Source organism: Phodopus roborovskii, unplaced genomic scaffold (genome assembly GCF_943737965.1).
Source record: "Phodopus roborovskii unplaced genomic scaffold, PHOROB, whole genome shotgun sequence".
In the NCBI taxonomy this organism is placed as follows: Eukaryota; Metazoa; Chordata; class Mammalia; order Rodentia; family Cricetidae; genus Phodopus; species Phodopus roborovskii.
The window spans coordinates 9,089,407-9,116,920 of record NW_026126611.1 but is presented as its reverse complement, the minus strand read 5'-3'; the positions used below and the strand labels follow the sequence as shown (position 1 = coordinate 9,116,920).

The 27,514-nt window shown below is 48.5% G+C and overlaps 1 protein-coding gene across 1 annotated transcript in view; it reads left to right on the top strand.

Annotated features, from left to right (window-relative positions):
- Tiam2 (TIAM Rac1 associated GEF 2) overlaps positions 1 to 27,514 on the top strand; it is a 95,641-nt gene that overhangs the window by 66,976 nt on the left and 1,151 nt on the right. Inside the window, exons 14-24 of the mRNA XM_051205991.1 lie at positions 13,690 to 13,869; positions 16,655 to 16,723; positions 17,549 to 17,674; positions 18,524 to 18,632; positions 20,149 to 20,328; positions 21,386 to 21,504; positions 22,807 to 22,915; positions 23,375 to 23,433; positions 24,235 to 24,340; positions 25,450 to 25,537; positions 26,154 to 26,308. Of these exons, the coding sequence (XP_051061948.1) occupies positions 13,690 to 13,869; positions 16,655 to 16,723; positions 17,549 to 17,674; positions 18,524 to 18,632; positions 20,149 to 20,328; positions 21,386 to 21,504; positions 22,807 to 22,915; positions 23,375 to 23,433; positions 24,235 to 24,340; positions 25,450 to 25,537; positions 26,154 to 26,308 (1,300 nt within the window). The remainder of the gene's footprint in view (positions 1 to 13,689; positions 13,870 to 16,654; positions 16,724 to 17,548; positions 17,675 to 18,523; positions 18,633 to 20,148; positions 20,329 to 21,385; positions 21,505 to 22,806; positions 22,916 to 23,374; positions 23,434 to 24,234; positions 24,341 to 25,449; positions 25,538 to 26,153; positions 26,309 to 27,514) is intronic.

Here is a 27,514-nt window from a genome sequence, read left to right as displayed (position 1 = left end):
ATCGTCAAATGGGAGCGCCATTGTTCAGGCCTTTCCCTTCTCAGAATGCATTATCACCTTTTCATAATGTCTGGGCCCCATGATGCAGCCGCTTATACTTTGTAAAAATTTCTGCACAATTTTTCTGAGTCATTTTGTCACTTCCTCTAGCATTCAGCTGTAAGTAGTCTCAGCTGTCAGCCATCAAGAGCTCTTGGGGCTTGCGAGGCTGAGGAGAAAGCCCGCCCAGGAGCCCTGCTCACAGGCACACAGTGTGGCGTTCTTGAGTGCCAGCTTCTAACTGCTGAGGGCAAAGAGTGGATATTTGTGTCCTGAAAAATCCTCCTCCCGCTTTTCTTGATGTTGCATGGAGACCAGAGAATGAAAGTATGGTGTCAACATTGCAGGGGAAGACAACACTGCAGCTTTTACAGGTCTCCTCAGAAGCTGGGAAGATGGCTCAGGGGTAAAATGCTTGCCTTGCAAGCTTGAGGACCCAAGTTCAGGCCCCCGGCACTGCTGTGAAAAGTTGAGCATAGTGATATGCTCTTGTAATAATCCCAGTTCTGGGGAGGCAGCTACTGGCTGATCCCTGAAGCCCATTAGCCGGCCAGGCAGCCATCCTAGCCGAATTGGTGAGCTCCACTTAGTGAGAGACCCTAGCTAAAAGGAGTAGAGAGTGATTAAGACACCCCATGTTGACCTCTGGTCTCCACACGCATGTACTGTACACATCCGCGTGCACTCATACAATGGTGTACACACAAATACATAGGCACTGTATGTAAGGGCGCCTTTAAGTGTATGTTCTTTCAACCCATTCCTTTCTTGCCCCCACGACCTTCCCCCTTCTATTGTTTGTTCAGCCTTGGTCACCCCCTTGCTGACTCACTGCCCCTGCCCTGTCAATCGCTAATTCTCGGCTGCTACCTAAGTTCGCTAGTGTTGTCAGAAGCCACCTGGCAGTGAGTAATCCCTGGCATTTGCCTGAGAGGTTCTGGCCTGGTGGTTGCACAGACTCGAGACTTCGTGGTGAACTACTTCAGAAGCACAGGCATACCGCAGGGCTAGAGGTGACCTGCCACCTGCTTACAGCTGGCCTGGAAGGGTGCAAGCCACCACCTTCCCAGGCTGTTCTGTCACAGAGCCAAGGGCTGAGAGGAGGCCTTGGCCAGGCAGTCCCCGCTGTCAGGAGCGAGCCCGTGCCTCTGCACGCTTGTTTGAGGACTGAGGCTTCCAACATGGTTCTCTCTGCCATGGTTCTCCAGGACGCAAACACTGGCTTTGCAGCCACCACCCAAGGTGAGGTTGGAAGATGGTCTGCGTCTGAGGTGTCAGCACGAGCTTAGTCTCTCCATGCTGTCATTGCCGCTTGGTTTCTCTTGAGCACTTGTCTGTCTGTCTGTCCTTGTCTTTCCCGCCTTCCCCCCGCCCCATGTTCTTCTCAACCCAAGGAAAGGACACTTGAAATGACGGAGGTATTTGTTGAAATAGTGACGGTACTAGTTTAAGGCTTGGGTCTCCATCTTGCCTCTGTGGTCATTACCAGCGTGTTGACGATGGTTTGTGTGATGTCTCAGCAAAGTATGTGGTCTTGTGTGGTTATCAGGAGGGTGCAGTAAATGAACTGATGTGACATTTGTATTTCGTAAATACTGCAAAAAATGTGAAAGTGTTACTAAAACGACAACTAAAATGCCATCAGGTTGTGTGTGTTCACTGGGACAAACAGCTCCAGCACGCAGCCAAGCCAGAAGGGACAACAAACAAGCTGATGGCTTACCGCTTAGGGCTTTTCTTCTCAAAGCCTGTTTTTGAAACCAGATTCCAAGCTTTATTTTTATGTACTGTTAGTGCTAGTCAGGGGCCTCTGGAAGCGTGTGTGTGTGTGTGTGTGTGCGCGCGCATGCGTTTTTAAAACCATGGTCCTGGATCCTGTCTCCCTGGCTCCGCTCCACTCTTCTTAAGTGAGCAGGCTACACGCTGGGTGCAGGGAACCTAGAGAAAGGAGACACACTGGAAGCCAGCACAGCTGCTTCTCTCTCTCTATGAGGGGGGTCAGATGGCTCCCTGGAACTGTGGTGGGAAGCCATGCCGTGCCAATCGGTCTTGCTCACCCCCTCCACATGCGCAGTGACTGCAGTGGCCTTCCTTCTAAGTGGAAGCGCAGATTACAGAGGGCGACTTTCAAAGGACTCGGATGTCAAAAATTCAGTTGGTCTGCAGCAGATGCAGGCAACAGAGGGACCCTTAGGTCACCAAACCAGAGCTGTGCTCCTGGCTACCTGCCCCAGGCTGGCTTGCTTTCTTACGAAGATGATTTAGGAACAGGTTGAGCGTGGGAGCTATTGTGCCCTGTGTCTATGGATGAGCAGCATTTCTGTCATTTTGGCCTGTTCCAGGCCCGAGGTTGTCCCTGGAAGTACATTGCATCATGCTCTCAGGAAGTGGCTGTATGATGGGTTGGAGCGGTGGCGATAGGTGTTTATTCCTACTGCAGCTAATTGGGAAAGTATGTTAGATACCGGGCTCTTAAGTTGCTGTTGTGTGAAGTAGGAAGATAGAGAGATGGGCCGGGAGTACTGTGTTCAGTGGGCTCTGGAAAAATCACTTTGCCCCCCCCAGTCCCAAGTATTTTTTAAACAGTGGTTTATACTCCCATATAGGCTCACGGCTGATAAATGTCATACATTGCTAGGAGCCTTAAGCAAGATGGCTGATAATCTCTCTCTATGTGTATGCTATGAACGGTTTTTTGTTGTTGTTATTTTTGAGACTGTCTTATATATCTCAGGTTGGCCTAGAACTCATTGTGTGACTGAGAGCGACCCTCCTGCCTGCAGCTTCTGAATGCGTTACGGAGGAGTGCTGGAATTACAGGCATGACCACCGGGCAGGGTTTATGTATACTGAGGACCGAACCTAAGAGTTGGTGTTTGTTGCACAAGCTCTTTACTGACTGAGCCTGTGTTTCAGCCCTGCTGGGAGTGTAAACATGTCATCTCACCCAGTTTTCTCTGCAACCCTACCAAATTCTTATCATGGCCCCCTTTAGCAGGCACACGTTGACATACTGAACATTAAATAGCAGGCCAATATGTTGCAGGCCATTGAGAAAACCAATATTGAGATGGCTTCTGTCAAATTATAAAGGGGATTTCCCATGATACCATTCTGCCCAGCAAGAACTGTAGAGTAAGGGGTGGCCACGTGCTTAAACAGCATGGCTAAAATCTGGGTCTGTGTGACGAACAACAGAACGTGTTGCTGGAAACACAAATCATCTCGCGGATTCCTCCATTACATGTAGATGGAAATGCAAAGCCCCAAGACACCAGTAAAGAGGAACCATGGAACCATCTAGAAGTAGCGCAGCAGACAGACTCAAGACCCTTAAGAGAACTCAGCTCTGTTTGCCTGAGCCCTGGAGCTGAGCCATGAAAACACTCGGTGTCAGTGTTTTGTTTTGGACACAGTTGAAAGTATTCTATATAAAAGGCTTTGTGATTGGTGTGCTGGACTCGTGACCCATGGGCCCCACAGAGCCAAGGCTAGTTATGAGTGTGGCCCAGCACAAAACAATGACCTTTTTGTGATTTAATAAGCAAGCAAGCAAGCAAGCAAACAAAAAACCCCAATTGCATGGTTCCTGGGTATGAACTTTATAGATTATAGCATTGCATTTCAGTGTCAAAATGAATAAGCATATTTGCTTTGTAGTTTAGATGAGTTAAGGTGTCATGTGTTGTATCCAGTAAAACAATGCATGAGGGTCTTTAAAAATGTATTATTGTGAGGTACAGTATGGCAGCACACATTTATAATTCCAACACTTGGGTGGCTGACGCAGGTTGATTGACAGTCAGAGGCCAGCCTGGGCTATCTAATGACACCTTATCTCAAAGCAAAAGGAGCTGGGAGTCCAGTTACTGAAGAAAATCAGGATAAATTTTATCAATTCTTATTAATTCAAAATTAATTTTAAAAAATTCAGGTTTATTTTACCTTGTGTATAGGTATCTGCGGCAAGAGTCTGTGCACCGTGTGTATGTAGTGCCTCTGGAGGCCAGTAGGGGGCACTGGATTCCTAGAACTGGAGTTACAAATGGTTGTTAATTGCCCTATGGGTGCTGGGACTTGAACCCAGATCCTCTGGAAGAGGAGTAAGTGCTTTTCACTTCTGAGCCCTCTCCCAGAACCCATATGTATATGTATGTGTATGTTTATATGTACATATATGTATATGTATGTGTGTGTGTGTGTGTGTATATATATATATATATATATATATATATATATATATATATCTGTGTGTTTATCTCTACAGGTGAGTTGAAACTGTCTGTAAAAGGCCTGTGAGTGTCTGGGGCCATCAGAACTTACTCAGACTTTGATATTATGAAAGCAGCTACAGGCAACACAGAGCAGAGATGAATGTGCTTGGCTGAATTCTAATAAAACTTTATTTATAACAACAGCCAGAGGGCTGGATTTGAATCACAGGATGTGATTTGCTGACCACTCTCCAGTGGTCCTCTTGTAATTACTTACTTGTTCCAGGGTGGGATCATGGGATCCTCTCGCATACGTAAGTGTTGCGTTTGGCACCCAGAAGTCAAGGAAAATTTTAGTTTTCATGCTCTTTGCATGAGTAGGTTTAAGTATACATACGAGAAGCCATCTCTTTCTTTTTACTTGACAAATGTAGCAGAGAAATCTAGTACCAAGCCAGGAGACGTTGATGGACCGGCCATCCCATGCCACCTCTGCAGGAGTCAAACGTAGAGATTCGTGGAAGAAGGGCTCTGTTGTGTTGAAAGGCTGCTCTACCTCTTTACCCCTTGAAAGGTCCTTGGCAGAGAGACCTTGTCTTTTTCCTTCCTGTATCCCGACCAGACTGTTGTTAAATAAGGAAACTGAGCAGAAGGCAGGCAGCAAGGACATGAGCAGCCCTGGCACTCCCCGTTACCAGGGGCTGCTGGGCTGTCCTTGTCCCAGGCGACTGCTGTGGGCTGTGGTGTGCAAACAGCTGAGGTCCCTCCCTTCAGGTACGCTGCCTTCCCCCTTGACCTCTGGGGCATGCTGCCTGAGACCGAGGTCCTGCTGGGCTCACTGGGTACCAGCTCATCTTCCTACCCTCAGTGTGTGCATGGCTGGTGTCTTTCCTTGATTTCTAAGTGGCTGAGTGCTCCCTCCCTCCCCCTCCCTCCAGGCCACCTCCACCTTGCCCTGTTCTGATAACCATTGGAGCTTCAGCATTCCTGCCCAGCCTTCTCGATGTCTCCTCCCTGTTTTCCTCATGGCTCTTGGCACTCCTGTTTGGGAAGCTGTGGGTTTCCATGTCCTAGTCATCATTCGCGTGCCTATAGGAGGGCTTCGTAAAAAATTACTGATGAAATTCGACTGTTTTGGCTTGTCCTTTGGGCAACCAGAGAAAATGCGTCCTTTCATATGTTTGAAGATAAATGGAGTTGGGATGTCAAAACTCCCTATTCAGGACTTCAGATATGGCTCTGCCCACTGGAAAAGCACTTGTTGTGGAAGCCCCAGGACCTGAGTTCAAATTCCCAGCACTTATGTAAAGTGTGTAACCCCAGGGCTCCCACCACAAGATAGGGAATAGAATCCCCGGAAGTCCTTGAGCCAGCTAACCTGGGGTGTGAAGCAGGACAAAAACAAAACCCAAACCAAGCGAGTGTGTTTCAAATAAGATGGAAGGTGGGGGCCAGCACTCCTGGTTGGCCTCTGATCTTGCACGCATGTTATTTACACATGTGTGCACACACTTGGAGGATGTGTAACACACATGGATTGCAAGAGAAAAAGATTTTTTTCCCTGGCCAGTAACTTTCACTGAGCTGTCCAGGCTGTCCTGGGCCCTTGTACTTTGTGGGTTGCTTGTACACATTTTCCCCATGTTAGGCTCAGTGACATTACCTTTATTTACCTTCAGTTACCTCTTTTGTGTTCATGTCCCCAGCCTCTTCTGCCCAGAAGAGCTTCCTCTGCTGTTTCCGGAGGGTCCCTCAGTCTCTGGCTTCTGAGGTCATACTGGGATGCCTAGCTCTGAGTTGTCCTTCTGGCCACACTCTGGGCACTGTGAGGGGACAGTGAGTCAGTCAGGCTCACTCCGCAGAACTCCTTCTGCACATCAAACATCTTGTGGAACCTTTTCTGCCTTGAATCATTTTTGTAAAATAACAGGAAGTGACTTTATTTAGAAAAAAAGGAAAGAATTAAAAATTCAACTACTATAAAAATGAGGAAATTCAGACAAGCCAAAAGGATTAAAATTAAAATAACTTGAAATGCAGTGTTAACCACAGCATATTATGTACATACACACATATACACACGCACACACCTATTATCCCATTTTATAAAAATCTACTCATACATATTGATACGTAGAAAATACGCATAAATTGACTTTAAAAAACCACAGGTCCTTTTTTCTCTTACTAATAAATCCTGTCCTCTTTTGGTCACTAGAGGTCAGAGTCTTCCAGTGACTGCTGTGACTCTTTGCATTTGTGTACTGCAACCTATTTGCCTGTTAATTCCGTAGTTTGCCTACTTGTGACTAGAACTCTGTTCCAGTGGGGGAGGGAAGAACCAGGAGGTTTGGAGGTTTCCCATCTGTCCTTTATCTCTTTGTTGATTTCATGTAGTCCAGGCTGACATTGAACTTTCCAGAAGAATGACTTTGGACTTGTGATTCTCCTGCCTCCCCTGTGGATGACAGGTGTGGACCAGCACTCCTGGTCTATTGGGCAGGGCTTCCTTCCTGCTCTATAACACACTCTACCAACTGCAGTGGTACGTGCAAGGGCTTGCCTGGGGTTCCATCCTTAACACTGCAAGACAAATGGTTTGTCAAATATCACCGTTCATCTCCAGCCCATCTCACCACAATGCTGCCCCAGCCCCATGGTCTCCGTCTGGCCAGCAAGCTTCCTGGGGACAGTCTCCTGTCAGCCTGTGGTTCCAGATCCCTCCTGTCAGTCAGCTGGTAACATAGCTCTTCCTGTGAGTTAGTGACAATGTGTAATGAAGCGCAGAGTGAGTTGAGGAAAGGTCCTTTGTACTTTTTAATTGTCTTTTTCCCCGAAGGCGAACTTTTCTGACTTGACTAATTTGCTAGAAGTGACAGCTGACACCATGGTTGCCCCGAGACTGCTCGGGAACACAGCCTCCTCGTGGCTTCTAGACACTGAGCAGAGGAATTCTTTTCTTTTTAATGAGCACATGGGGGCATATTAACCATACCCTGCCTGCACAGCCTGCCTGAGCTGGGGCATCCTTGATGTTTATCATCTCCAAAAGGCCTGCCATCATTCCAGTATCCTAAAGGCAGAAGTATCAGCTCAGTTCTTCTGCCGGATGTCTTCCAGCATTGAGAAGCTCTGTGTGCCTCCTGTACACTTGCCTTGGGTTTAAGTCAGTGGCCTAGGATAGAGCTGGTAAGTGTAGGGGAAAGAGGCAGGGGATGAGAAGGCTGTCAGAGGTGTGTAAGTGGACACAAGTTGAGATACTGCTATCAGTTTGGGGGGGGGGGCTGTGCTACAATGATACTTGATGGGAGATGTCATTACACCGTACAGATACTATTATCAGAGTTGGGGAGTGACCTATGCTACAATGGTATTGCTGTCAGAGTTGCCGGATAACTTGTGCTACAATGATGTTGCTATCAGAGTTGCTAGATAACTTGTGCTACAATGATGTTGCTATCAGAGTTAGGGGATAAACTGTGCTACAACTCAGGTCCGGCCAGCAGTCCAATAAGCCAATTAAAAAAGTGAAATCAATAGTTGAAAGCAGAGGAAGGAAGTTTATCCAATGTGGCCATTTTGAGAAGAGAGACAAAGAGGTGAGTGAAGGCCTCAAGTCTGCTTTGCAGGCCCTGAGTGAGATCCAGAGTTTAAATAGAGGACTGCAGATGTGCACATCTAAGTGGTTCTGGTCCAGTGTGGCCCCACCCACCACTGACCCATCCTCACCTGGGCTTCAGTCTCATCCTGTAAGGTGGTCTGACAAGCTGTCAGAACCTTCAGAGAGACAAGGACCACCTCTTTATAGCCCCTTTCCTTCTCCCAAAATGAGATTCCTGGGGAAATTATCATTTCTTTGGGGCTTCATTATTTCAATAGTTTGATCGTGAGTCCTATGGGTCTCCATAAGCTCTGCATTTCTGCTTGGTGGCTCACCAGCATCGGAATAGTATTGGGTGGGTCAATGTATTGGTTATATCTGCTGCTGACAGCTACCCCAAACCCTTCCTGTAGGTTGGGAACTCCAAAGTAGCATCCACTGACGTTCACTTTCAGTGCACCCATACAAGATGTTATTTTGTTATCCTGCACTTTTGAATCTTGTTTCCAAGGTGCAAAATGTTTTTGATCTCAAGTCGGTCAGACAGAAATAGCTTGCCCTACCTGGAGCCATGGATGGGGGCCCTGTTAAACACTGAGCCATCAAGATGAGGCTCAGGTGTGCTGTGCCCTGGGGCTTCTGACCAGTGCTGTCTATGAGAGCTCATAACACGAGGCACTTTAACCCCTAGCAGTTACCGTCAAGGTCCTGAAGCCCCAGAGGAAATGGCAAAATCCAGGCAAGTGATGTCTCCAAATAGGAATGTTGCAGTTAACGGAACTTTTGTGTGATCTGGGGTTTTGCAAACCGAGTGACAGGAGGCTGTTGTGGGAGGCAAGTGCCTTGTTGTCCAGGTTAGGAGGGCTATAGGGTCATGCAGAACTTCGTTGAGGAAAACTCTGTCCTACTTTCTTCCAAAGAGTAACTGAGGTTAGGTACTTGTTCATTGTAGGCAGTGTTGGCACCATCCCCACAAATGTTTTTCTGGGCTCCTTGAAAATAGACACATTGCCTTTTTTTGTGGGGAGGCAGAAGGTGCCTTATCCACACATTGAAACAAAACCCAGAAGAACTTTGCCTAGGCGTCTGTCTGAATTCCAAGCTCCAAGTGAGTCAGGGCCATGTCTATAAAGAAGATAAAATTGTTTTCAAGTAGGGACCAAATTTGGTGGCTCTAAATACCTGGCAATTTTAAATCGTTTTGTTTGGAGATAAGGTCTCACTATGTAGCCCAGGCTTGGGTGTTGTAATCCTCTTGCCCAAGACTTTGCAGTGTTAGATTTTTAGGTGTGCTCTACCATGCCGAGCAAAAACTTGAAATAATATGTTGGGTGTGGGGCAGGAGTGTCTATACTTTGCTTTTCCAGATATTTTTAACAGAAACTTTTCATTTATTCTTATAAGAAAGTCAGGAAGTAAATGTTTTCTATCATTTTGAAAACACAGAACCCTACCATTGAGCTTGGTTGCTACACACTGAAAACGAGAACAGTCGGCTCCTACATAGTTCAGCAGGCCAGTGTTTTCTACTCTGCACACTGCACTGCACACACTCCAATACACATACTCCACTGCTCGCACACTCCACTGCACACACTCCACTGTGCACACACTCCACTGCGCGCACACTCCACTGTGTGCACACTCCACTGCGCGCACACTCCACTGCACACACTCCACTGCACACACTCCACTGTGCACACACTCCACTGCACACACTCCACTGCACAGACTCCACTGTGCGCACACTCCACTGCGCGCACACTCCACTGCACACACTCCACTGCACACACTCCACTGCGCACACACACTCCACTGCGCACACACACTCCACTGCGCACACACACTCCACTGCGCGCACACTGCACTGCACACACTCCACTGCGCACACTCCACTGCACACACTGCACTGCACACTCCACTGCACACACTCCACTGCACACACTCCACTGCGCGCACACTCCACTGCACACACTCCACTGCGCGCACACTCCACTGCACACACTCCACTGTGCGCACACTCCACTGTGCGCACACTCCACTGCGCACACACTCCACTGCGCGCACACTCCACTGCGCGCACACTCCACTGCACACACTCCACTGCACACACTCCACTGTGCACACACTCCACTGTGCGCACACTCCACTGTGCGCACACTCCACTGCACACACTCCACTGTGCACACACTCCACTGCGCGCACACTCCCCTGCACATACTCCACAGCGCACACCTGAGGCCCCATTCATGCCTATCTCCAACGTGTAACCATGTCTTTTGATTTTCAAGCAACCTTCTTAGGGCTGAGGCCTGGCCGGCCAGACAGACTTCCAAGTTCTCCCCCAGACGGACCCTAAGGTGCCGTGTATGCAAGGGTGCTCGTTGCATTCACCACTCTGAGCAGTGACGACTCCATCCTTCTAACACGCAGGCAGGAGAGTCTGCACCCTTTGGCAGACAGACGCAGCAGGAAGAGTAGGTTTCTCTCCCGTGCTGTGGTGGGTGTTAGGAGTGGCCAGTGCTGGGAAGAGCCTGCAAAGTATCAGTGGGTCATGCTAAAGCCAAGGTGCTGGCATGTTCCGAGGGAGGATCTCACAAGTGTGGTGCTTGTGGGCAACATACGCAAGTTCCCTCTTCTCTTGCACCCCATGGTGAAGAGTGCACTCACCTGACAGACAGGCATTGCTGCAATGAACTCATCAGTTAAGGATGATGAAATGTCACTGGTCCTAAGTAATTTAAGCCATACTCATGCAGACTGTGTGGCCTGTTACTGTTTGATGCTTATCTCTATTGATAAGTATAGAGGAAGTAACCTGAATCCAGGTGAAGCTGTCACATCCATCCTTAAAAACATTTGTCAGCCTGGCTGTGGTGGAGCACACCTTTAACTCCAGCACTCAGGAGGCAGAGACAGGTGGATCTTTGTGAGTTCAAGGACAGCCTGGTCTACAGAGTGAGTTTCAGGACAGCCAGGGCTACACAGAGAACTGTTTTGAAAAACAAGACAAAGCTTACCATCACTCTTTTACTCTGTGACCCTTTCTCCTCAAGATCCAGATAACCTTTGAAGCCACCTTTAAGTAACAGCTTAAACTGTTATGTGTGCAAAAGGCATCTCTGCAGTACTTGAACACTTAATTGAAGTGTCTTGACAGATAAATTTGCCATTGAAATAACCCTGCTAACATTCACTTCTTTTTGGAAGCCAATCCCATGAGAAGTGTTTTTAAAATGAATTCTGATTTTTCCAAAATGGCAAGATACTTTATTTTTGAAATCTTGTTATTTTAACACCGCAACGTTAGGTGTGATTTCTGACATCCCAGCAAGGCAAAACTGTAATCTCACCAGATGCCATTTAACTTATGGTGCATTTTGTCAGAGCTTATTTTGTGCGGTATATGCAGACTTAATATAGATTCTGCAGCTCTGGGGACTATTAGCGTGCAGGATTACAGAACTGCATTGTCTGAGCTTGTGGTGCAACTCCCAGAATAAAATTTCAAGTAAGTGAGTTTTAGAGCTTGTTATTTATCCTCATGGGCTTTTTGGCAGTTAGTAGAAGGCTAGGCCTAGAACCAGGGCTACAGTCTGGGCATGGCTTTTGCCAATGTGCATTTCTGGGTGTAGACCTATTCTATGCCTCTTACATGTTGCCGCCCAGGGGAAAGGGGGATAAGTTGGAGTTAGTGTCACTCCTAGGAAAGCCGGGCAGGTGTAGCTATCCTCATGGGTAGACCAGTAGTTCCTCCCAAAGGCCCTACCTCTGTATCTCTTAGGGGGAAGCTTTTTTAATAAATACCGGTGGTTGTTGGGCATGGTGATGCATCCATGCAATCTAAGACTTGGAAGGGCAAGGTAGGAGGATCCCATATGCAAAGTAGCCTGAAGCTACATAGGGTGACCCTGTCTTCAAAACGATCACATTGCTCATCTGTGGCATAGACCTGCGGTCTCAGCACGTGGGGTAGGGAAGACCACTGCAAGCTCACAGCAAGCCTGACCTACTCAGCAAGTCCCTGGCCAGCCAGGTCTACATAGCAAGACCTTGTCTCACAAAATAAAACCCAACAGCAAACAGACAAACAAAACCCCCGCCTGTGATGGGGCCCCAGGGGTTCTGGTTCAGAACAGCATGGTGTTGGAAAGTGTGAGGCGGGGATCCACTGGTGAGGAGGGGAAGGCAGGGGCCTTGGCGTCTTAGTTCTAGTTCTTCCTTCATGCTCCTCATGTCCCAGAGGAGAAAGGCCGCCACCTCCGGCTTCTCTCCCCTGTGTGTTTAGGCTGTTAGGAACTTCCAGAACAGATCATGACACTGGACTGTTGTAAACACGGTATGAGGCATTGACAAACCAAGCTGGATTCTGAAGCCTGCAAATGTGTGTGTGTGTGTGTGTGTGTGTGTGTGTGTGTGTGTGTGGTGGGCAAGTCTGACGTAGCCCTCAACTTGCTTTGTAGTTGAAGATAACTTTTAGTTTCTGACCTTCCTGCCTCTGCCTCCTGAGTGCTGCGGTTACAGATGCCCACACACTACCACGTCCAAATAGGCTTTCATAGAGCTTGGGACCAAACCCAGGAATTTGAACAACTTAGGAGAGCACTGCTTCGACTGAGTTATGCTCCAGGCCCTCCACATCTGTTTCCTTACTGAATTTTATATACATCTCCCGATAGGCATTACCGGAAATATCTGTGTTCAAATGGAAAACTAAAAATGTAGAAATATGTATGTTGAAGGAAAATTGGTTTTCTGCTTGAACTGTTTTATAGTAAACTCTCCTGAAGTCTGTATGTCCGGTGGTAAACACAACCTCTCCTTCAGCTTATTGTAAACGGGGATCTGGGTAAAAATGAAGGCGGCGGCGGGTCCACCATGTCCGAGTCTCACCTGGAGTTAGGCTCTGAGTGTTACTGCCTCCATTTTCCCATTACATCACTAGTACATTCTGGGTTCTTCCCTGCCTCATGTACCCCTTAGGACCACATTATAATTTGCCTCTTAGCTGCTGCTCCTTGATTTTCTATTCCCAGGTGATTTTTCCATCTGAGTGTCCACTCACACTCTCGTTGGTTTCCAGACTGTTCCCTCCACCCCTCCAGTCTGCACTTTGATGTTTCTAACGTTGGCAAGTCGTCTTTACTTGGGCAGGAGCTAGGCTCCACTTCTTTGGAGACTAAACAGGATCATTGCACTGGATAGAAAAGCCAGGCAGGGGATGGTTGTTGGGGTTTTGCCTCGATTCTGATTTCCATTAAATGAAGACACTGTTGGGGTGGGGGGCGGGCAGAGGAAGGAGAACATAAAGGGATGGTGGGCCAGAACAGCTAATGTGTCTGCGGCATGCAATTCGTGTGCCACCTTCTATTCCTTCCTAGTATATGCATGGCCAGCTTGAGCGTTTTCATTTATAACTGCTGCTGGGCTCAGGCTGAATGGTTAGATTTGAGGGCAGAACTTGAGGCAGACTGGGGCCAAGCCGTCCTAAAATTGCCATGGTACCTCGCCATGTCTGAGTCTCCCAGAACATTGGGAGTTGGAAAGCCTGTTGTTGGGCCAACTGCTGAGGACAGGATGGATTCAGTGAGTCTGCCTTCTGTGTGTTCTGTTGAGAAAGCTCCATGACTGCATTTTTAGAGCAACCTCAACGCTAGTAGATAAGTTAGCTTCATTCCCGACTCTTTGATTTTAGTGCTTAAAACATCCGCAGCTCCTGAGATAGTGGGGGCATCGGGTACCAAGAGAGGCATTATAGATGTCATCTTCCTTACAGGACTCGGGTTATAGTGAGGGCAGTCTGAGCACGCCTTTCCCTTTCTTGCCATCTCTCAGAGTGCTGAACAGATCACTGAGCTCTGCAGGGGCTTGAACAGCACCCACGCCAGCAGCATGGATGCCCCAACGGAGAGAGAGGACCCACCTTCCAGGCCTCTGGCTCGCCACCTCTCAGACGCAGACCGCCTCCGAAAAGTCATCCAGGAGCTTGTAGACACGGAGAAGTCTTATGTGAAGGTAACGGGAGGTGCTGGGCATTCCTGTCTTTTTGATGGTGAGAGGTCATGCTGGCAGAGGCTGCAGATCACCTCTGCTCAGGACGTGTCACTCAGGAGCTGCTCCATGAGGGGAATTACTGCAGGGAAGGACGGGCAGGTTGAGAGGGTGAAAGAATTGATAAGACTCCAAAAGAAAGAAAGAAAGAACGAAAGAAAGAAAGGTTCTTGGCTGGTCTCTGTTGCCAAGGTAGCTTTCACTATGGAAACAGATGTTGTAGTTCATTATTTGCAATCTCTGCGGATGGAGTCTACACTCCTTTAGCAGAAGGATAGAGATCACTTTAGGTTACGAGGATCTGGGGAAAATACTGTACCCTGGGGCCCTGAATATATGTAGGTCCACAGAGTCCAGGTGGTCAGCTCTAGCCATGGAGGCCCCTCTGCAGAAGGGAGGCCCATGCACAGGTATTTCAGCCCTCACATGAGGCATTCTCATACCGTGACAAAGGCCTAGCTACCACAGTCTTGTGTGCCCACTGAATTCATTTATCTGATCAGCTAGCCCTCAGTGCTTTAGTAACACAAGAGGCTAGAAAGATGGGGTTCTTTGCTTTAAGCATTTGCTCATGTCCTGGGTCTATTTTAAGCTTGCTTGATTTGTCGGTTTCTAGAAGGGGATGGCACAGGGCAGTGGCTGGGAATCCGGGCCTGGTCTGACTTGTTGTGCTTCGTGGCCCTTGGAAGGTCCTCTCCAACTTCCTTGTTGGGCCCTGTGCTTGTTACTATGAACTCCAGGATAGCACACACACATGGCTATCACCCTTTCTCTACGCAACTGACCTGAGGAGCTGGGACCGTCTTAGTTGGCACAAGTACTTGCCTAGCATACTCGAGACCCTGGGTTTGATACTGCAGAACTGGCTATGATGGTGCATGCCTGTAATGTCAACACTCTGGAAGCAGGGAAAGGAAGATCAGAGCTAAGGGTATCCTCAGCTTTGTGGCGAGTTCGAGGCCAGGCTGGCCTACAGCAGACTTAAAAACAAAACAAAACAACAACAAAGCTGAGTCCTCCTCTCAGAATGCCTCTGCTGTTGACCCAGGACTCAAAGTCCCCTTCACAATTGTGTATTAGTCTGCGGGGGAAGAAGAAAACCTAGAGAGGCCTTTGAAGTGTGCTTTCCATCAGGTCTTGCCCCATATCCAGTGGAAGAGAGCTAGAGTGACTGTCTGAGAGCGCAGAGGTTCCTAAGTGACCCAGCATAGCCACAACCTTCACCCAAGGAGCTCTGGGAGCGGGGAATTGCCTCTGATGCTCAAAAGCCACTGGACACCATGCGTGGCATCCCAGGAGCTGCTGGGCCCAGGGCAGAAAATAGAACTCATTCTCCTCTGTCATGGCTGTTTGCCATCTCCCTTGCGCACTGCCTTACGCCAGGAGGGTCATTTTCAATGCTGCTTGTTCGCTGTGGACAGATGTGTGAGCAGGTAGGCAAGGAGGGACCAACTCTCCCTTCCCTGCCAGAACCCCACCATTTGTTTCCATAGGGCTCCAGGCATGGAGGCTCTTTGTCACCCCCAGCTCAGCGTGGCCAGCTCTTGCTGTGCAGTAAGTGCCCGGAAGGTGTGGCACTGGCCTGGACAGGAGTGATTACAGTCTGACACAACCAGCACTTCTTGTGAGCCTGTAATTCACATGCATTCCCTACTAGTCCTTCATCTCTCTCTCTCTCTCTCCTTCTCTCCCTCTCTCTCTCTCTCTCTGTGTGTGTGTGACACTTACTATCGAGTGTTCTTGCTTGAGTCTAACTCCAAGTCTTTGCATGCACCTGAAGATTTTCCACCTCTGTGTGTCCCCGAAACCTGGCCTAGTAGCTCACAGATGACTTCCACATGGTGTGTCCCTGAGATCTGCCCCAGTAATGCACTGCTAACTGCCCTTCTCACATCCCAGGTTGCTGTGGAGGGGGTAGGGAGGGGAGGGAGACTTTTCATTGTGAAGGGACAGCAGTGCCACAGCTCTGGCTTCTAAGACTTGTCCCGTGCAAGGCCAGGGAGTCCGTTCCATCGACTCGGTAGTCAACCGGTGCCGGATGCACGACTCCCAGTTCTTCAGAAGAAATGAGACCCCACCCCACCCCGAAAGAAGTCTTTTCTGGCACTACGTTCTAGACTGCTCCTGGCTTCAAGTCCTTAAATCTAAACTTTAGTGGGTTGTGTGAGTACCCACTCTTGTGTTCTCCGAGAGACTGGTCCAGTAGAGACTCAAGAGCGGCTTAGATGGGAAACGTCTCTGCCACTCGGTGACGGTGTTCTCGCACTTGAACACGTGAGCTGGAAATTCCACCGGCTGCAGCCCGAAGTTGAAGAGCTGCCTCGGTCTTGTCCCCCACAACTCCACCCAGAACTGTCACCATGCTCTCTGACACAGAAGAGGAAGCCAGGTCACTGGTGTCCAACAGTTTTTGCAGCAGTACCCAGCTGCCCCTCCCTGCTCCCCCATGGAGAAATGATGGCTTCTGTGGCAGGAAAGACAGCCAGCACCTGTTCTGTCAGTAAGAGGTTACTCAGCGGGTGCTGGCAGTTTATAGTAAGCATGGAAAATAGCCAGCAGGTGGCAGTATGGTGGCGTCCACTTTTGTATTAGGTGGGCAATGGGAACTACTTTGAAGGGGAGGAATTTCAACAAGACAAACGTTTGTCACTGTTCCTGAGCGGAGTTTCTGGGGTTGCTGCCTAGGCTACTGGAATCAACTGGTTACTATGGAGATTTATGTTAAAGAGACTCTTCTCTTGGTTTTCAGGATCTGAGCTGCCTCTTTGAATCATACTTGGAGCCACTCCAGAACGAGACCTTTCTTACCCAAGACGAGGTAGGTACCTAGCCTATTCTTTTATTGGGCACTAACATGCCAGTCCTGTTTTCTAGCCTTTTAGCAGGGGTCCTAGACCACGTGTGTTCCTTTAACATTACAAAGCGGTGCTTTTACCTACAAAATTCATACCAAAGAATTAGTTAAACAGAACAAAAACTTGCAAAAAAAAATTATTTTTTTAAGAGACAGTTTGTCTGTGTATGCTGGCTGACCTGGAACTCACTACGGAGATCAGGCTGGCTTTGAACTCACAGAGCTCTGCCAGCCTCTGCCTCCCTAGTGCTAGGATTAAAGTTGTGTGCCACCATGCCTGGTGCAAAGGACATCATGTTTGAAATAATTTGGCGAGTTTGGGCTGGGCTGTATCCATTGCTGCCCATGGCTTCATGTAGCCCACGGATTGCAGGCTGGACACACGTGTTCTAGAGCACAGCTACAGGGTCCCAGGGAAGACTGAAGCGGAAGGGTCTTCAGAAAGTCGTGCGTGTGGCCTCTGTTCTAGAAAGCACAGCGGCACATTTATAAAGGCAGAAGGGTGGTTTGGGTTTCTTGTTTGTTTGGCAGGAGAGACAGCCAAACAATTCTAATATGTGAATTGTTAATATTAAGTCACAAGAATTAGCTCCTCTCTCATGTTTCCCATGAACTGAATCCCAAGCCACTGAAAACATTATCTTGGAACTGTACTATTGCGGCGGGGAGCCGGAGCTGTCTCTCTCGGCATGGATTATGGCCCTGCGATGCCTGCTTCTCGGGCACACCTCTGTGGTGGAGGCCAGGGGGAGTCTAGCTTGACCTGGGCCCACCACTCCCTCCGTGTAGATGGAGTCATTATTCGGGAGCTTGCCGGAGATGCTGGAGTTTCAGAAGGTGTTCCTGGAGACGCTGGAGGACGGGATCTCCGCTGCCTCGGACTTCAGTGTCCTGGAAACCCCCTCCCAGTTCCGAGTGAGTGTTCTGGAGTTGGGTTTAGAGCAAACACAAGTGGCTAGGGTGTAAAGTCCTCCCCTGTGTAGGTAAATCTAGTGTGTTCATTACCCTGCTTTCTCTGAAGGTGGCTTTGTGGCTTTCTTTTGGAGTGACTGCCTTCAGCGGTTACCGGTCTGGATCACCCGACTGCTGACCACATCTGTTCTTCACATACTTTCAAGAAAGATGTTGCAGCAACTTAAAAAAAAAAAAAAGATTCATTATTATGCATTTGCCTGCATGTATACTTGCACACCAGAAGAGGGCGCCAGATCTCATCACAGGTGGTTGTGAGCCACCATGTGGTTGCTGGGAATTAACTTGGGACCTCTCTTAACCTCCGAGCCATCATCTCTCCAGTCCCTGTAGCAACTTCTTTTGAGCCAAGACCAGCTTCCCTGTATTGGATTCCTCTTATTGTTCCTGGGAAACTGGGCTGGAAAATGTGGGTTTTGGATGGCCATCAGGGAAGTCGTCCTTTGGGAAGCATTAATTGTAAGGACCATGGCTAATAGGGGTGAGAGGGTAGGAGGCAGTAGAAAGGGGTTTCAGAAGCATGCAGTAGGCACAGTTCTTCCCAGGTAATGGAGCAGGTGGCTCTGAGAGCCCCCCCCCCCTTAGATCACTGCAATCCCATCTATGTGATACAGGTAATCTGATGCCAGGGAGCTCCTGTGCTAGACCCTTTCCCATCCACCTCGAGGTGTGCTAGGGCTCCATCCTCAGACCGAAACACACAGCACAGAGTTGTCAGAGGCAGATTACCCGCTGCAGCCAGAGCACATGGAAGAAGAAATGTTTGATTTGACTTTCTCTCATCCCTTCTAGAAATTGCTCTTTTCCCTTGGAGGCTCATTCCTCTATTATGCGGACCACTTTAAGCTGTACAGTGGATTCTGTGCCAACCACATAAAAGTGCAGAAGGTTCTAGAGCGAGGTGAGTTGTTCACAGCCTTTATAGGTCTTTGTAAAACTGTTAATAAGGGGTAGGCCTGCATCCAGCAAGTAGAGAGTTAAGTGTGACTTTAATGGGCTGTCCTCCTCTCCCGACCTTGAAAATGATAAAAGGCGAAACTTTTCAGATTATTTGCAGTGATGGTAGCAGTTAACAGGTGGGCTCCGAACTTTGCCATGCGTCACTTTGCTGTTTATCTGTACAAACATTACAGGCACAAGGCTTGGGTGAGTGGAGAGAATGCATGCCCTGTTTTTACCACTCTTCTGGTAATGTTCGTGGGCACTTGGAGCTACAAAGTAAAACCTCCACCATCAAACTCCAAGGAAGTGCATATAACTATGGTTGCTTCCTGTGGAACTCAGAAAAACTGCCTCCTGGAGGCCGCCCACTCTCCTACAATCTTGGGTTTAAACCTATTTGACTTAAAGTAGGACTTCACAATATTCTAGAGACTCCAAGCTTTTAAAAAAAAAAAAACAAAAAAAAAAAAAAACGCACCTTGGAGTGCTTCAAATGACGGTGAGCTGGCTAAGTAGCCCAAATCCATCTTCTGTGGTCACGTTCAACCAAGGACTGAGTGCACAACTGCCTTTTTAGTGGGTGGATAACCAGGCGCATAACTACGGTTGTTTGGTTGTTTCTCCCAGAGGCTGCCTCCTCTCCTACTGTCACAGAGGGTGTGAGGCCATAGTAAGACAAAAAGCACTGAGTCCAACTTGTCCTTTGCCATAAAGGTGAGAGGTCATCTCACCACCTGCGAGGTCTTGTGATCAAGGGCTGCAGATTTTACCCTTGCGATGGAACCTACTTTAAGTAGGGCATTCCTTCCAGCTGGTTGGCTCTGAAACGGCCTGCCTGTCGACTGCATCCAGGAGAAGCCAGAGTGATGGCTGGCATGCGCACTACCCCGTCGTCCATCCGCACCTGTGTTTCTGTGTGTGCCCGTTCTGACACTGATGGATAGAGGCAGTCCTAGCTAAGGGGTCCCCCATGCCATACGCCATACTTGGTGGAAGGAACTACAATGCTGCTGTTAAAAGTCTAGTCTCCTTGGAGCTGTGGGGCGAGGGTAGCGTGGCTTCAGAGGTAGCGTGACGCCACTTTTCGAGATCAAGAGTGTAGTGGGACAGCCAGGGCTAGGACAGGAAAGGGGGTGCTTTTCTCTGGCTCTTTGCAGTGAATGAATCGTTTGAAGCTCATCTTTAGGCCACCCGGGACAGCCTGTGGATGGGTATGCACAGCTGCATTGGGACTCTACGTTGCCCTCCAGAGCGAGGACTGCATCCTCTACCATCCCAGGAAGCCTTGCAGGCCTTGCGGGAGGTGTGACAGACCTGCTGGGGCTGTGGGGCCCCTGGGTGTTTATTAGCGCAGGGGTTTTAGCGCACGCCAGTAGGACTGAGGGGATGACGTGCGAGTAGGCTGGAAGAGAACATAAATCAGTTTAACTCGTGCCGGCGTGCGCTCCTAAGATCCTTTTACCCATTGCTTGCAGCTAAAACCGACAAGGCCTTCAAGGCTTTCCTGGACGCCCGGAATCCCACCAAGCAGCATTCCTCCACGCTGGAGTCTTACCTCATTAAGCCCGTTCAGAGAGTGCTCAAGTACCCCCTGCTCCTCAAGGAGCTTGTGTCCCTGACAGACCATGAGAGTGAGGAACACTATCACCTCACAGGTAAGGCTGGAAGGGGGCTGCTTGAATTCAGCAGCCGGCCAAGCGTACGGCTCTTCCCCGTGAACCCCCAGCTCTGCGACTGCTAATCTTAGTGACAGATACACGAAACAGCGCAATATAGCCATCCTTCAGGTCAGTGTACTTTGGGGGTTTTAAAAACTGACCAATTAGAGGCAGGATCTCAGTGTGTAGATTAGGCTGAAAAACAAATTAAAAAAAAAAAAAAATCGCAGGGATCCGCCACCTGAGCACTGGGACTAAAGGTGTGCATCAGTGCATCAGTCATTATGCCTGGCTTATGGGCTCTCTCATGGTGACATCGTTCTTACTGATTGGCCAGAGGGATTGACTTAAAGTTTTAAAATAATGTAACATATATGTCTAGTGGCCACTTGGCCAGTGAACATTGTGAGAGCTCCTGCTCGCTGGATGGGGCGCCACCTTGTGGAGATCTCAGAGCTCTACTGAATCTGAGAACAACGTATAGATGGCAAGTCCCTCATATGCCCTTGCCCAAGTTATACAAGTATTAAGCGTAAATGCCGCCAACTACACTTGCAGCCAGGTGTTTGTACTTTACAGACATCTGTAGGACTTTTAACTGGGCAGCCAAGCTCGGAACCTGTGTGATTGAGTAGGGCACTCGACCGTTGTAAATGAACAACTGTGCTGGACTCCTATCGGCCAGGTAGTTATAGAGGAGACACTGCTTTCCAAAGCAGGCCCAGCCCCCAAGCTGGGCAGTGCTGGGCACCTGTTTTATATGCTGTAATAAATGTGTTGGTTACAGCCACAGTGTCCTTGGGAACACACAAGGCACTGTTAGCATGTGTGGCTGACCTGGGCTAGCTTTATTACTGGTGCTTTTCAGAGTCTGCTCATTTCTGAGAGAATCTGAGGTAGATGGTGATCTGACTGCCCTCGCTTCTGACTCCTGGATTGAGGGGGCTGTTGTGAGCCGTTCCCTCAATCATCCCGTGAGGGGAGAGCTGGACCCCCACACCCACCGGCATCTGGCGGGATGCAGGGTGAGTAAGTACACCTTCCTCCTTTTCAGAAGCACTAAAGGCCATGGAAAAAGTAGCCAGCCACATCAACGAGATGCAGAAGATCTATGAGGACTACGGCACAGTGTTCGACCAGCTCGTGGCGGAGCAGAGTGGCACAGAGAAGGAGGTCTGTGGGGGCTTGGCAGGATGAGCTTAGGGTACCTCCAGAGCCGCTACTCGGTTAGCCTTTCCTGGGGGCGGCAGCACGGCCATTTTTTTGCTATTAATATGTGAAATAATTATACTGTCTAGAACAGTTTAGTACAGACAAGAGAGGCACCACTGAGCTGGAGCCTCCTCCTCTTTTTCTGATGGGGTGAAGTCTAGTTCCAGAAACCAGAAGGCAGGGAAGACTGTGTTGGGAGGATGAAGGAGGGGGCCGACATGTGGGTAAATACAGGGCTTGTGTTCCCTCCTGGCTACCTTTCTGCTTCAGCATCAGATTAGATACAACCGATTATCGGCTTACTCAGACAGTCCCAGTGATTGCTGACATCTTATGCACTCTTAATTTTTGTCTGATTGCTAAGCTTAGAACATTGAGCTTTGAAAGCACATATAAGGCATAAGGAACAGTGTAAGTAGGAAGTGGCAGGAATTGAAAAGGGTCAGAACTTCTTGATTTATTGAGGTCAATTTCAAATGTTAGTATTTGATTTTTAGCAGCCGATGTAGGTTAGAGACCTGTAGTTAACACTAACACAGACCCCTTAGAATTAATTCAGTGGTTCACACCCGTCCTGATGCTGTGACCCTTTAAGGCAGTGCCTCATGTTGTGGTGACCCCCAACCATCAAATTATGTTGTTCCTACTTCATAACTAATTTTGTTACTTTTAGGAATTGTAATGCAAATACCTGATATGTGGCCCCTGCAAAAGGGTCAGCCAAAGGGGGTTGTGACCCACAGATTGAGAAACACTGCTGTAGACAACCATGTCCACGGTGGCAGAACTGTCACCTATCTTAAGTGTGCACTGAAGCTAAGCAGGGCGGTGGTGGCCCACACCTTTAATCCCAGCACTCGGGAGGCAGAGGCCGGCCTGGTCTACAGAAAAGAAACCCTGGTCTTGAAAAACCTAGAAACAGGAAGCTCAAGGAAGCACCTTAAAGATGAACACCCCCACATCCTACTTAACAGCCTAGGCACAAGTAAAGCCTGTCTGGGTTACAGGATAGGGGTTCAAGGCCAGCCTGGGCAATCTAGGAAGACCTGGTCTGTAACCACAAAAACAGGGAGGGCCAGGGCGGTAGCTCAGTGTAAGGCGCTGGCCCGGCGGGCAGGACGTCCGTTACTAAAGGGGTGAGTTCCTAGGGACAGAACAGTTCCTGTGGGCTCTTCAGCACGACCACATGGAAGCACTTCTGTGTCACATGAAGAGCCCTCGCCTGAGATTACCTCATCTTTGTTTCTTGTCTTTACAATGCAGGTGACAGAGCTGTCCATGGGGGAACTCCTGACGCACTCCACAGTGTCCTGGCTGAACCCGTTCCTCTCTCTAGGAAAAGCCAGGAAGGACATCGAGCTCACAGTATTTGGTTGGTACTCCGGTTCAGAAGCATCGGCAGTCACAAAAAGCTTGACTACCATTACCACTCTTGCTGACTCCTGGTGTCGGGGAGTAGGGACGATGCTGCAGTGGCTGCTACCTCACAGGCCCGCTAGGGCAGCATCGGAGGAGGCCGTCTGGAAACCTGCTGTCTGAACAGTGCTACGTTTCAGACCCTCTCCCTTCTCACCCACCACTGGGAGAGCCAGTTAGAGTGTGTTCTCACTGAGACCTTGGTGCCATGGCCTCAGCTGTCCATTAAGCGATGGAGAATCAAATGCAGGCCCAGCTTTTCTAAGCACAGGTCAAGTCAGCAAGGCAGAGCAGGTGTTACCGTAGCGGGATTTCAGTCCTGGCTTTGAAGGGTGTCGTTCCCATGCAGTGCCCATCCCAGCTTAACCTTAGAAGAGTTTGCAGAAACTAACAAGACCGTTCTTTCTCTTTTTAGTTTTTAAGAGAGCTGTCATACTGGTTTATAAAGAAAACTGCAAACTGAAAAAGAAACCGGTAAGAGAAAATACCTTTTAATTAAAGCTGCCTTTCCATGGCTCGTGCCTGCGTCGTACTGAAAAGCTGGCTTAGAATCACGGCCGCGTTGTCACAGTACTTAACCCAGCTGTCTGATTTACCACACCCAAAGCCTACACAACTATGTCTATTCTAACGGTCAGAACAGGAATTAGGAAGTTGCGGAGCTTTGTGGTAAACTTCACACAGTGCTGAGTATATTTTATGCACATATCCACCACCAAAACCCAAATATTCATGAGAAAATGTGAACTAGGAAAACAATTAGCTTCATATCCTCTTTTAACTTTGATCTATTTTCTTGAGAGTTGTATGCACACATACACCAATTTTCATTACCCATTCATCTTTTGATAGACAATAGTTTGCTTCCAATTCTCTGCTATAGTGGCAAACAGAGCAGCCTAAGCATGGGGTGCAAACATTTCTGTGGTATGGAATTTTCTGCACAGACGCTCAGAAGTGGCACAGCTGTCCATCTGTTTAAGAGATGATTACAACAAACACCTATGTGGACCCAAAGAGAAAACTCCACACTACTCAAAGATTGGCCACACACAGACACTGTAACCCTGCAAGAATGGGAGACTGCAGGAAGGCATGGCTGCCGTCTCTGAGTAGAGACAAGCAGTATCACTCTGGCCCAGGCCGTAGAGGTCACTGAGAACTGGGGGTTCACATGGTTTCTTAGACACCCACAGAGTCCTGCACACAGATCTAGATAGCTCTGTTCACGGTACACGCGACTTTAACCCTTTCTGGTGGCCTCTCACACTGCAGCCTTCAAATTCCCGACCTGCGCACAACTCTGCTGACTTGGACCCTTTTAAGTTCCGATGGCTCATCCCCATATCTGCACTTCAAGTTAGACTGGGAAACACAGCAGGTAGGTGCTTTGGGGAATGCAACAAACATTTTCCTGTGTTTTCCATGCACGTGGCATGAAAAAGCAGGACGTGGTTATGGCTTTCAGTCCATAGTACTGTGACGGCAGGCATCTGTTCACTTAGAGGTCAAGGGGCAGAGAGACGGAAGGTGAGGGATTTGCACACCCTCTCCCTAGGTCCTACCTTTAGAGTTTTTACCCCTTATTCCCCGCCAGTAAGGCCACAGGCTCACCAAGTCTGAAAGTGCACGGGTCTTTGGAGACATTCCTAAACCACAGTACCCGGGGATAATTTTTCATGTAGTTTACTTTCTAGAAAAATAACATGAGGACAGGGTTGCTGTGACATTTTACTCTGTTGGAAGGAAACGTGCCATTGTTTGGCCACCTTCCTCATATGCTTGGGCATTGTTCCTTCACTTTTAGAGTCAACGACTGTCAACATTTTCCTTTTTACCATGTGATCTCATTCCCTAAAATCTATTCAACAAAGAACCACAAAATCAAATTTTATAAAGTTAAACATACTAGAATATTCCTTAATATTAAGGGCAGTGCAAATAAAAGGGGGGGGGACAAAAAAATAACAAAACACTCCTGTGATCCTGAACAGTGTCCTAAGGACCTTCTGGAATAATTCTCCAGTAACTGGTAACAAACAGCCTTTGGTGATAGAAGGCCAAAGGCTTATGTGGTGACTTTTGTCTAAGAACACTGCATGGGAGGGAGGGGCCCTGTCACCTGAAGTCCCTAAATAAATACTCCTGTTTGTTTCAAGAACGGGGCTAAAATCTTAAGTCAGGGAAAGAACTGGAGCTTGGTAGCTGAGGCAAGAGCTTGCCACAAGTTCAAGGATAGCATGGGCTTCAGAGTGAGATCCTGCTACAAACACAGCAAAAGCAAAGCCAAAACCCAAAACTACCGACTACCAAAGACGGGCGGAGAATTCCACCTCAGTTTTTGTAGCTGTTTGTTAATGTCTCCGAGCGGGCTTTGGAGACAATGCACACACAGAACTGGCAGTGTTTTGAATTGTGAGTACCTCAGGTGTTCTTAACCACAGCACCCTGGCACAGTCGTAGACCCTTGTTTCCATTTCCTTTGCCCAGGGACTGAAAGTAATTCCATATGGGAGCTGATTCATACAAAGTCAGAAATTGAAGGGCGGCCGGAAACCATCTTTCAGCTGTGTTGCAGGTACTTCCCTTGACAAACGGATATGACTTAACTAACTGTGTCTCCTTTAAGGAGAGTGCAGGGGCTGGAGAGATGGCTCAGCAGTCATACGGGCTTGCTGTTCCTCCACAGGGCCTGGGATTGGTTCCCAGCACCCATGCTGGGTGGCTTACAACCACCTGTAACTCTAGCTCATGGGATCTGACAACTTCTGGTCTCTTCAGTGCCCAACATCACCCCTACCTAACACATGTGGGATACACATAATAGACGCGCGCGCGCACACACACACACACACACACACACACACACACACACACACACACACACACACACACACACACACGCAAGTAAATCTTTAACGTGTGTGGTATTTTCAGTACCTGCCTGAAATTTGGTATGAGGGTACAACTTCTACTTACAAGGGGGCAACCGTGGCTCCAGTAAAATGTATTGATCAGACAGAATGATCAATTCTCAGTCCTTTAAGTCAGAGAAGCCAGGCACACATTGGTGGGGGACCTTGCTAGCTTCTGAGGCACGAGGCCGAGCTAGCCAAGGTTGAGTCCCAGGAAGGCCCACAATGCCGCAGAATGGACAGAGCATAATGCATATTGTCTTGCTTCTCTTTCCCCAGTGACAGTGAGAGCAAAACTAGTATTGTTAAAGTGATTCGTTCCATCCTGAGAGAGAACTTCAGGCGTCATATAAAGTGTGAGTTACCACCGGAGAAGACATGCAAGGATCGTCTGGTTCCGCTCAAGAACCGAGTTCCCGTTTCAGCCAAATTAGGTGAGACTATCAATGCAGACAACACCATGGGCCTGTAATACAGCCCTGAGACCGCTCCCCCACATCATCTTTTCGTGAACTACACCTCCCTCCAATCCCCCATCCCCTGTCCTGTCCTATCGGCTGGCATGGTGCAATGGCACTTACCATCTTACTTGCTTCTTCGCCTGGGGCTTTAGCTTAGCCAGGCCTCCGGAAGGCCGGTCCCTGATGCGGATCACAGGACTGAACGCACTCACGCCAGCAGGTCGTCAGCCTGGAATGTGCTGTTCATCTTTCTGCCTGCTTCCCAGATTTAATGTTTTGTTTCTTCTTTTAAGATGTATTCCCCCCCCCCCCCCCCCCGTGGTGGGGCTAAGGAGTGAACCCAGGATCTTTTTCTCAGTGCTAAGCTGGCACTTCTACCATGACCTTCATCCCTGAGATCTTGTTTGTAATCTTCTAGAACACACATTTCCCCCCTCCCCCTTCCCTGCTTTGTCATCAACACTAATATGACGCTAGACGATTACAGGGACATTCAGACGAAGAGAGAACAGAATCAGTCTTACACACACACACACACACACACACACACACACACACACACACACACACAAATGGGTACAGTGCTAATTCTCCCAAAGTTGGTTATAAATTGCAGCAGAGACGATGTTCAATGCTCGAGAGATAAGAACGTTTTTCAGCTTCTAATGGGGGCATCTAGGGAAATAAACAGGGAGGCTATGCATAGAGACATGGTATATTTTCAGAGTACAAGGTACTGCAGTAAAACCATGTAACCTAATTTTTTTTTAGTGATTAGCCATTACATTTACTCGTTGGCAAAATAGTAATTCTAGCCCTTATGGTAGATGTTGGTCCTTTATGTGCTGACGTCTTGGGAATCTTTATAAGAATTTCAGGTATGTGTGAGGGTGCAGCTCAGTGGGCACAATGCTTGCCCAGCCTTCGGCAGACTCTGGCATGCAGAAGGCTAGGTGTGGTGTTGCACACTGTGATCACAGCACTCAGGAGGAGGCAGGATGAGCACACGTTTAAGAGACCCAGCAACAAGACCCCTAAAGACATCAACCAGTAAACTCACTGTTTGATATACCTACCTGGTCTTGCCACCTAAATGCCAAGATAGGTCACTGAACTCACATAATAAAACCTTGGGACGAAGTGCCCCAGCTCCGAGGCCTTACCTCTAACTGTAGACCG